At 54.3% G+C, this 10,858-nt stretch overlaps 1 protein-coding gene across 15 annotated transcripts in view; it reads right to left on the bottom strand.

The window, feature by feature from the left end:
- The window catches only part of RALGPS1 (Ral GEF with PH domain and SH3 binding motif 1), a 262,169-nt gene that overhangs the window by 8,548 nt on the left and 242,763 nt on the right, over nucleotides 1–10,858 (bottom strand). For 11 of the 15 annotated variants that reach the window (XM_074362245.1, XM_074362244.1, XM_074362246.1 and 8 more), the window contains 4 exons: nucleotides 5,418–5,501; nucleotides 3,962–4,067; nucleotides 2,004–2,096; nucleotides 1,739–1,844 (listed from right to left, as the gene is read on the bottom strand). In XM_074362245.1, the coding sequence (XP_074218346.1) occupies nucleotides 1,739–1,844; nucleotides 2,004–2,096; nucleotides 3,962–4,067; nucleotides 5,418–5,501 (389 nt within the window). The remainder of the gene's footprint in view (nucleotides 1–1,738; nucleotides 1,845–2,003; nucleotides 2,097–3,961; nucleotides 4,068–5,417; nucleotides 5,502–10,858) is intronic. The other 4 variants (XM_074362251.1, XM_074362253.1, XM_074362256.1 and 1 more) reach the window with 1 other exon arrangement.

Genomic DNA, 10,858 nt, shown 5'->3' with positions numbered 1-10,858 from the left:
ACCGCTGGTTAAGAGGAAGGTCACATGGGAGGCTCTGCCTGTGACGGCGGCATGAACGTGGGTACCTACACCAGGGAAGGTCAGGAACAGCCGGGGGCAACCTTGGGGTACACAGAGGAGGAGCCTCCCAGGCTCCCCGCCTGTCTCTTGGACAAGGGCTCTTAGCCATTTTTCTGGCCTTGACACCTTTTGCTTTGGTGAAGCCTGTGGACCCGTCTCAGAATAATGTTTCAAACACATACAATAAATACAAGAAAATCAATAATACTGAAATACAGTTACCAAACTACTAAAATATAAATGAGTGATATAGTTCTTTCCACGCTTCTCTATTAATGCCCTCATAACAAGATCTGGGGGCAGGGCTGATACTGCACTGTGACCGCAAAGAAGTGAGCAAAAATGCGACTTGGAGGTACCTGTGATAATATTCGATGTGGAAATATCCATGGTGTCTCTTGCAGATAAAATCACAGGTACTGTGAACATTCTAGTTAGTCGTTCAACACTTATAATGAAAGGAGTTAGAGGTCATGGAAAATGGAGATGTGATTTTTTCCCCACCCAAGTTCGCAGACCCCTTGAATTCCATCCATGGGCCCTGGCCACCTGCTGTGTCATGTTTCCCTCTGCTTGGGCACAGTGTTTCCTCTGGGCTCAGCCCCAGGAGTGGCCTGTGGTCGTACGGTCAAGCTTGTGTAGGCATGGCCTTTACTTCCTAAGGAAATCACCTCTAATCTGGTTCTGGAGACTCGAGGAAGAAACTCAAATGGTGACCAGACTGAGGACATACTGACACGTGGGTAGCTGTCCATGGTTCCATTGCTCAGAAGCAGAACAGCAAACTCGGCTTCTCTCCTCTCCATTCCCCGGGCTCCTTGAGGCTCTCGTTCCTTTAATTCCCAGCTAACAACATTCAAACCCTGACACTCAACCAGCAGCAGCGTCTGCATTACCTGGGAGCTTGTTATAAACACAGAATCTTGGTCTTCACCCCAGATCCACCAAATCCAAATTTGAATTTCAACAAGATCTGCAGGTGATTTGTAGGTGCGTGAACTCTGCGTTGGAACACCCCTGTGAAGGTGTAAAGACGCTCGGGGACTTTACAGCTCCAGTGAGCTGGTCTGCCTAGAACTTAAGACCCAGGGAATTTGGAGTTTTGTCATGAGATATGGGCTACAGAGGAGACTAGCACGGCCTATTCTGAACGTCAGTGCAGACCAGGCTCTTGGACAAGATGGCACCCAGAACCTGTCCTTCTCTGCATGGTCATGGGGGAAGGATAAAACCAGGAGAAGATGGGAGATGACTGGGTAAGTTAAAACTGGAGCTTTTATAAAAGAGTTCTTCTCTGATTTGGCCTTGGAGTGGACATGGTCAGAGTCTCAGGGCCCAGGCAAAGCTGGGGCATCCTGAAACCTCCCGAGCCCCAAGCCCCTTCCAGCCACACGGTCACTGCCTTATCCAGTGTTATGTTATTTATTCCAAGACCCTGAGGCTACAGTTCCAGGGGGGATAGTTGAAAAGGATTCCTGCAGCCACGTGCCATGCACACTGCTCCCACCCACCACGATCTAAGCAGCATTTGTGGACCAATGAGGGGATCCTGTGCTTTTCCCTAAAGCAAAGGGAAAGCAGCAGCCTCAAAAGTTCCTACTGTTTCAAAATGCACATTTGGCAAAGGAAGAAACAGAGTAGAGAGAAGCTGCAGGAACCAGCCCTGGCTGCTGCCTACCTTTGTCGGGGTTATTCAGCTGGAAGATGTCCGGGTGCTCAGGGTCATCGGGCAGCTGCACCATCCAGCCCACAATGGAGACCTTTTTGCCAGGTGTGGATTTGTACTGCAGAAGAACAATAGCATGGCCAGGAGGCCCACACCCTCCGCTCCCCAAGGAAGGCTGACCTGAGCCAGGCAAAGGTCCTTCCCCGCCCCCACCCACTCCCCTGCAGGTTGCACTAAATGAAGTCTCAGCACGGAGAGTCCTTTTTGTGGAACGTACGTGTTTCCTGTCTGTGCCCCGCAAGGACTTGGCTCCGTAGTACAGGAGGGTGGATCCTGAGAGTATGACCCAGTACCTGGTCCATGAGGACAGCTATGGAGGAAGGGGAGGCAGAGTGACAATGCTGCGAGTGGAAGGGGCAGAGTCCCCCCTCCGCCTGATTAGAGACCCAGCCACGTGAGTGGTAGGGCGCCCCCTCCTCCAGATCAGTGCCAGCGCAGGCCTCATCTCTTCCCTGCCCCCACCGCCTCGATGCCACTCCCCCCCAGGGCCCAGAGGAGGGAGACTCCTCACCAGCGCCTCTGAGCTCATCAGCCCTCAGCCCTCAGCCCTCCCTCCCCTCTCTGGCTCCTTTACTCCCAGAGCCTCTCCTTTCCCCACCTTGTTTAGGGCAGGGCCAAGGCATAACTTCTATCTGCTCGGGTGACCTGAACCCAAGAATGTTCTGGGAAAAACAGTTTTAAAACAGGGACATGATAAACCATAGCCCAGCAGAACCACAGCGTCTGCGATGCGGGTGCTCTGGCTGAGACTGAACGGCGGTGCTTTGCGGGTGTTTATAGCCAGAAGTGGGGACGGCCGACAGGGCCAAGCTGCGGGCTTGGTTTCTGTTCCTTAGACATGAGGGCTGAATCCCCTGTTCGGGGCTCTGCTCCTTGGTTTGGAAAAACCAGTAGGCCTTTTGGTTCTGCAAAGGCAGAGCAGATATCCTGTCTTGGAAGGACAGGGTTGAGCGTACAGGAGCAGACAGCCCTGCATCACAACCTCCAAGTCCTCCTATTCACATGGGGAGCGGGGAGCTGTGTCCCCTAAGAGAGTGAAAGTAGTGGCTTTCTGACCTTTTTGACGACACCCGCAGGGGTGCACCACACACGTGTATATATGTATGTCGAACTGAAAGAAGCTTCAGGAAACAAGACTCACCTTTACTATGTGGAAGGGACTCTGACATTTTCTAGTCTATTCTATTCTACTTGAAAATATGAGTCCTGACCCCCTGGACTGACTTCATCACTCACCAGTGGGCCAACCAGCATTTGGGAAAACACTGCCTTTAGGATACTGCCTCGCTGTGGGTACAGGTAGGCAGTAGACAGGTCTGTATAGCAGGCCAGATATAGGGCCTCATGTTACAGCATGCTTTGTGATACTCTGGGTCCAAGGGACAGAGTCTGGCCCAGGGCTGGGGTGAAGATTCTTCTCCCACAAGAACCACGTGGCACCCGAAGACGGGAGATTCTAGAGCAGCACCTGGGCTAGGGGCCTGGCATCTTCACACTGGGCGTCGGTAGGAGGGGAGTCTCCAAGTGGCTGTGTGGGCAGTGGACAGGGGCAAGCAGCAGCCAGAGCAGGAGAGGAAGGGCAGAGTAGACACGAGCAGATGCTGCCTAGAGACGCAGCTCACAGGCCGGTTTGCAGGCAACTTGCCATGGATGCTCCGTGGAACTAACAAAGAGGCCTCTGGGAGGGGCTGAGACCCTGCCATTGATGGGGGTCATGGAGCCGGGACATCCAGTTTCAGCACAGGGTGACCTGATGGCTAGCAGTGGAGCCTGAGAGGCCTCCTGAGTCCCTGTCCCTGTCCTTTCCAGCACGCATTTCATGATGCTGCCGGGCGGGGAGAGGGAATGTGCATGGGGGTACCACCCACGCTGTGCTGACCCTCTCAGGTGCAGTGTCCACCCGGCCTCCCGGGTCTCCAGGGTTCTGTTCGCCCTCAGGATGATGGCACTGCCCCACTCACTGCCTGCTCATTGTGTGCACTGCCACACGCGTGACATTCCTGCCAAGTCCCCCAGGATGGAGGGACTATTTTATTCCAATTTACAGATGTGGAAACCAAGGCCCTGCCCACTCAGTGGCACAGCCGAGGCTGGAACCCTGGTTGGTCGGTCTGTGGAGCCCAGGCCCTCCCTGGTGCCCATGCTCCCCCTGGACAGAAGTGCATCTGCACTCACCGCGGGCTTCCGTCCCTCCTTGAGCAAAGTTTTCCTTCTCAGAGGCCCCTCCATGGTGGGCACCGCTGCCGAGCTCCCCACAGTACAGATGCACGGGCCGGTGGGGCTGGGGAGAGACCACCATTCAGACATGGTCCCAGAGGAGCTGAGGTCAGGCACCCTCTCACTCCCTGGGGCCCACAGGTCCCCCACCACCGAGTCCATGATGCTGCCACAGGCGGGAGGATCAACAGTGCTGGGCAAGGCCAGGGAGCAGAGGGCCCCGAGGGCATGGAGAGCCTGGAGGAAGGTGGCCCTGGCTCACCCACTGCTGAGAACTTACACCTGGCCTGTCTTTCTGAGCGCTGCAAGGCCCTAGCAGCGTCCCTACCCTATCCTGACCTCTGCGGTGGCTTCCTCTCCGCCTGAGGAGCTTGGGGTCTTTGCAGTTCCCCTCCTTGTGTTGGCAGGAGACTTGGAGGAGTATCGAGGAAGTGGGAGAGATGGGGGTAGAGAGAAAAGCCAGGCAGGGCCCCCCACAGCCTGGTGCCCTGCAGCTCTTCCTTGCTATGGGGAGTCAGGTGCCACCTACAAGCGAAGAGTCCAAGTGCAGCAGCAGCCCAGGCCTCTCTCCCAAGCTCCAGCTTCTGCTTCCTGGGTAGGCAACTCCCGCAACCCAGCATCTTCCCCCAAGTTGCTCTTCTTCTACCTCCCAGTGAAAGGCACCACCATCCACCAGGCTGCATGAGCCAGAAACTTGGGGGTTTTCTTCTCTCACCCGCCCACCCCAAAACCTCTTCAATCCCAAGGATGCATTGATCCCATGTCCTAAATATGTCTGACTGCCCATCTCAGCCAGCCCACTCTCCCCACCTCAGACCAGAACTTGATCATCCTTTGAACAACTGCCCGGTGCTCTCCCCTGGCCTCCCTGAGTCCACTCCTGCCTTCTCTCTCGCGCTCTCCACACCGCAGCCAGGATGACCTGGTCGTGCCACTACCCTCAGCCTCTTCCCCTCCCGCATCCAACCCCACCCCCATTGCCTTTGAGACCACCATCCTTACCTCCTGCTGGACGGGGCTCCAGCCCACCCCTCCAGCCTCGTCTGGCGCCCTCTCCTCTTTCTCATTTCTCATAACTTTCCTTCACTCCCTGAATCAGCCCAGCCCGCTCTTCCTGCCTCATGGTCTGGGCTGTCGCTGTCCCTCGGGCTGGGGGTATTGTTGCGCCTACGCCTCCCTTCCCTTTATTTGGCTAATTCCTGTCACTCTTCCAATCTTTCCTCCAGGGAGGCCTCCTCTCTGGATCACTGGCACCTGTGATTTTCCATTCCTTTTCCATCTCTCCTGAAGCAACAGCCCCACAGACTGAGGTCAAGGCTGTGTCCTCATCCGCAGCCTCTAGCTCAGTACCTGGCATCCCATATGCACCCTAGAGCTACCTGTCAAATAAATGAGCACATGAGTAAATGAATACCTGTAGACGCAGCTCCGGGTTCTGGGAGAATTCCGAACTGGAACCCGCCAGTTGGGCCCCAGCGTGGCATAGAGACGTCCCCTGCTTCAGAGGAAAAGGGTTGAGTTTTAGTCAAAGCCTGGAAAGACCAGCTATTCCTGAAAGAGGCAAGGGCATCTCAGACTCTGTGGCCATTAGCTCAGGAAGCCCCAACACCAATTCTTCCCCCAGCCTCCCCAGTCACACTGCAAGCACATCTGGGGCACATCTGGAGCTGCTAGGTTAGGGAACACAACACCCCTAGAGCCTCCACCTGGGCAAGCCCCCAAGTTTCCAGTTAAGTGTTTCCTTTACCTTTTAATTAAATGTTCACCTTTCTTCTAGTGTCAAAGGGATAACTAAAATCCAGGCACACCCACTTATCCCAACGTGAGGTTGAGATGTTTAACAGAATATGCCATACAGCCCAAATATTCCACGGTCAATCCAACGAAATGCGCACACACAGACGCAGAATTGTGGGCCATCTTGCATGTTGGCCCAGTGTGGGAGGTGGGGCGTGTGCAGCATCATTATTCACCAGGGTACAACTGAATTCCTCTGTGGGCTACGTCTGTCTTCTCCACTGGACAGTCTCCTTTGCTGGCCCCAGACGGTCCCCTGCAAACCTGCTCTGTGGCCTGCTGCAGTGTCCAAGAGTTCATGATCCAGGACCTCTCCGTGGGCCACCCATCTGGCTTCTCTGTCACCCGTAGTTCCCCAGCAGTGAGCCTTTCCAGGGGAGGTGCAGCTTCCAGGTAAGCAGGGAGCTTAACCTATGTGGGAGGAGGCTTCCATCTTTCTCCCTTCTCTTTATCCTTTCCTCTCTTAGCAGAATGACTTCCTGGGTCTTCTCGGTCCTCAACCTTCTCCCCACCACTGCAGTAGGGTCTCTCTCTGGGCTATATATAGCTTTTCATTGGCCAAACAATGAAGTAACCCAATTTATAAAGCCAGACAAGGTCCAGACTTCTTTTTCAAGCATTCCCTGTTGTCCACTGCCAGTCCCAGGTTGCTGCACATTGCCCGACAGCACTGGACACCTGGCAGTGGTGTGGGGAGGTCCTCATTCATTGCACAGGTGCATCACACCATAACTGATCTCAGGTTCCTCTGAGAGGGGGCTGCATTGCTCCCTGCCCCTCCCTCCTCCACTCAAGACAGAACTGTTCCTGATGACCATCTTGGGTTTGTTGTCCAGAGGCCCAAGTTCAGGGCTAGTGGGAATCTGACAGTCATCCAGGTCAACTGCTGCAGGACCCTGTCCCTTTTGTCCATCAGCTACTCTTTAGGTGATGGAAAGCTGCAGCATGTGCTTGGTCCCCAAGTCCGTGAATGTAATGGGTCTCAGCCCTTACCCCACCATACCCTTGTGACAGATGATGGTCACAGGCTGACCCCACCCCCAGCCCCACCATGAGCCGTGGTTCTGAGGCCCTGGCACGCTCAACTCCCAGCCCACAGGCCAGTCTGTCTCCTCCCTCTCCTTACAACTGGGTGTGACACCACGGCACACCTCAGCCCCAGGCTTGAACAGGCTTCCTGGACAGCTAACAGACTGCCTCCAGGGATGCGTTCCTCCCCAGCCATAACCCCGGTCTCTTCTGAGTCAGGGCCGGGTCTGACAGTGAACTCTTCTGCAGTGACATCCCTGTGCCTGGAGGACGTCTCCTCGTCTGCTCTGGATTCCTGCTCAGAGCCGCTGTCTATTTGGAGTTGGAGATGGAGCCTCCCCTCGCAGAGCTGGATCCTCGGCCCCTTGTCTTCCACCTTTCTTATCTTGAGTTTTTGTTTCTGGTACCCCAGGAAACTGAGTGATGACAGCGGACTGTTCCACAGACAGGGTGACGTGATCAGCGCTGCTATCTTCTCCCCATCATTCTCTCCCCTTTTCTGAGACAGTCCATGGCTGAATACTTAACAGATGCTTGGCAGGACAGACATTTGTTGACAGAAAGCTTTCAATCAGCATCTTCCAGCCAGTCTAGCCTTTTAAGCAATCTTTCCTTACATTCTTCCTAAAGGAGTGAGGTGCTCCCCAGCGCACTGGACTGGTTGGGGTGCAGGGATACTGGGGGCCACTGGGGTGGCCCAGGGAAGAGTTACTAGTTAGTGACTGATCCTGTGCATCAGGCCATTGGTTATCTTGCCCGAGTTTTGTTTAAGCACTATTATCCTCTCCAGAATGGGGAACTGAGTTTCAGTGATTTGAGGACACTTAGCTGAGGCATGAGGCTAGTAAGCCAGGATTTGAACCCAGGTCTGTCTGATGCTCCAAGTTCCTCTTGCACTTTTCAGGGTGGGACAGAGGTTGGGCTGTCGCACGTGGAGGAGTCGGCCATAGGGTCTGGGTCCTTTGGAGCCAGCACCTTGTGGGCAGCTTCCTGGCATTCTGCTCTCGGAGGCACCATTACCTGTAAGTTTCTGCTGCAGCTCACACTGAACGGGCTTTGTCAGCGTCTGTGAGACTGAATGGCCACAAATTCTTAGACTCTGGATCTCCTGGGATGGGGCCATTTCCCGGGGCCATTTCCCAGTTCCCTGGTCTCTTGGCTTCCCCAATGGGAGAATTCTCCTGATGGTTTTGGCTGCCTGACACTTAAGAGCAGCTGCCACTTATGATCTGCCTACCATGAGATGGCTAAGTACTTTCATACACGGTTCATCCCAACTCTGTGAGGGGCACTGCTCTCACCCACCTTAGATGAGGAAACTGGGGCTCAAGGAGGTGAAGCTACTCGTCCCACCCCACTGGCCTGTCATTAGGGATGGAGACATAGATGCCCACAAAGGGAGGACGTCTTTCCAATGTGAGTGGAGGGCCCATCAGTCAATCTGCTCCAGGTGGAGGAGATCAGAGCCTGCTCCACCTGGACCCTGGGGAGGTGACTCTGGCCTTGAAGGGCACTGTAATGGTGACTTTTCTCCAAAGCCAACTTTTAGGACCATAGAGACAGGGTGGTGGCCAGCCTTCCCTCCCAAGGCAAGCCCTTGAGGACTGGAGGAGGGCTGTCACAGGTGGGGTGGCTCTGGCTGGTCTGCTAGCATCAGCACAGAGCAGCCAGGATCTTCAGGCACTGGAACCAGACCATCTGATCACTTTCCTGCTTTGAGAAGATTTGTTATTTGAATGTTCAGGGCCAGAAATGCAAAATGAATGGGCAGTGGTGAACTCCAGACATCATGGGATTTCTCCAATTGACATGGGGGCTCCCAACTTCAGAACCACAGACACTTTTCCCAGCATCACTCTGGGAACACGTGGCTGACAGAATGTATCCCGGAAAGGCCATCTTACTGTTCCCTCCCAGGGATAGATCTTGGCTGCAGTAGGTAAACCTCCTCATGGGAAGTCTGGTCTGGGGAAGACGTAGGCTGGCAACCAAGTAGAACACCTCAGTCTCAAAGCGTGTTCAAGATGATGAGGAGGAAGAGGATAACGGGGATGATGATGATGGTTACAGGATGATAGTGATGATGATGATGATGGGATGAGGGTGGTCAAATGGTAAGATGACAGTGATGATGGGGATGATGAGATGATTTGGATGATGGGGGTGATGGGTACCGGCAATGTGCTAAGCAGTATTCAATCATTATCCTGTTTAATCACACAACACTGTGGGGCAGGCACTATTTTTATCCCCACCTTATAGATAAGGAGTCTGAGGCTTAGAGAGGTGGAGTAACTTGCCCAAGGTCACAACACTAGGAAGAAGAAGACAAGTGCTACTGTTGAGATGGAAGTAGCCAGGGTCCTGCCCGGGCCAATGGCATGGTAAGAATTCAAATTAGCCGAGGCAGGTCTGAAAGGCATCTTCCTCTCAATGGCTTTCTGGTACACACTAGGTGGTAGGTATCTTGGGGGTTAAATTTCAAAAAGCCCTGAGTTTCTGTTGCTGGTTGGGAGTGGGGAGCAAGGAGGAGTCTTGGATAATAATTACACTGAGGTCTCAGGAGTCATTCTTCTACCTCCAGTGCATGGAGCCCCTTGTAGGAGCGCAGCTGGGGACGGGTCCAGGTGACGCTGCTCATCAGCAGTGTCCACCTGCGCCAGCAAACCCGTGACGGGAAGCCGTCCCAGTAGACCAGGGCTTGGGCCTGGTCACTTCCTGACGAGCCACCCTCATCTGCGGGCTGGAAGCTGCCTCCCTGAGTCTGCTGGACCCTGGGATGTCCCTTCTAGCAGGACTTGTTAAAGGACTTTTCCTATCTGGGAGTCACATTTTCTCTGGGCAGTGTCCCTGATTCACTGAGTGGGTTCCTAGAAGCCATATTTGTACCACATGCTTAGCTGAGTGGACAGAACACCTGATCCATTTAGGAACCAGATTTGAGAGGCTGAGCGTCAGGCTCTGAGGCTGAGTGAAGATATAATGTGTAAACTTGGGAGCTGTGAGGTGTCCATCTTCCCCTGTGTAAGCTGACAGTTTCTAGAAACCTAGGCTGCAGAAAGAGAGGGGAGCACAGCAGGTATGGTAGAGGGGGCAACACACGATGGAAGGAGGGTCCTGCCCACCTTCTAGGACTCGACTCTGAGGGGTCATAGGTACCGGACAGAGAGGCTGTGGGCAGAGATTTCTCAGCTACCTGTGAAGCTGCAGTAGCTAGCAGGTAGGGCCCAGCCCCGTCTGTCAGGGCCCAAGGACAAGGTCAAGCAAAAGGCCAGGGACAGTTGCCTGCTCTTCTCTCCTAGAGGGGCCTGAGCTCATGGGTGGAGCCTCACTTGTCAGACTTCAGTGTCCGTTGCTGAGAGCAAGGCAAGAGATGGAATATTGAGGGGAAACCAAAATCAGAAGCTTGGAGCATCGCCCAACTGGGCTGCCACTAGAGGCAGAGCAGCAGAATGGGAACACAGAGCAGGATGGATCTGGGGAAACCAGACGGAGAGGTGGGCGGGTGAGGGGCACGAGCCTGTGGGGTTCCTAGGCCTCCGCCATGGGGCGGGGGGCAGTGAGGCCATTTGTGAGAGTCACCAAGGAAACGGCCATCCTCAGGGTTACACTTCAGCTGAGGTGGACCCCTCACTCCAGGGTCGCCCACAAAGCCTCGCTTCCGTCTCCCAACATGCTGTGCAGTTTGGGAATCAAGAGGCACTCTTGTATCAGGGCATCTGCCAGAGTCCTCTGATTGTCTCCAGGAAGAAAAGGAGTATTTTTAAAGGCTCTGAATTGAGGGTAGCAGGCTTGGGGCTCTGCTGCCATGATTCTGCTTTCCCTGGGTCTCCCTAAGGATGTTGGAAGATTTCATAGGCTAAAAGCAACAAGCCAAGCTCTACACCCCAGAGCACCTGTGGGGCCAGCTGCCTACAGCACCCTCTTAAAGGGGCCCTCCCCACAGTTCAGTGTCATGCTGGAGACCAGCAGGGCTGGTGGACACTTGTCTTCATTGTAGTCCATCCATCCCATGATGAGTGAACTGCC

Source organism: Camelus bactrianus, chromosome 4 (genome assembly GCF_048773025.1).
Source record: "Camelus bactrianus isolate YW-2024 breed Bactrian camel chromosome 4, ASM4877302v1, whole genome shotgun sequence".
NCBI lineage: Eukaryota > Metazoa > Chordata > Mammalia > Artiodactyla > Camelidae > Camelus > Camelus bactrianus.
The sequence above is the reverse complement of the archived record's forward strand: the minus strand, read 5'-3'. Positions and strand labels throughout refer to the sequence as shown.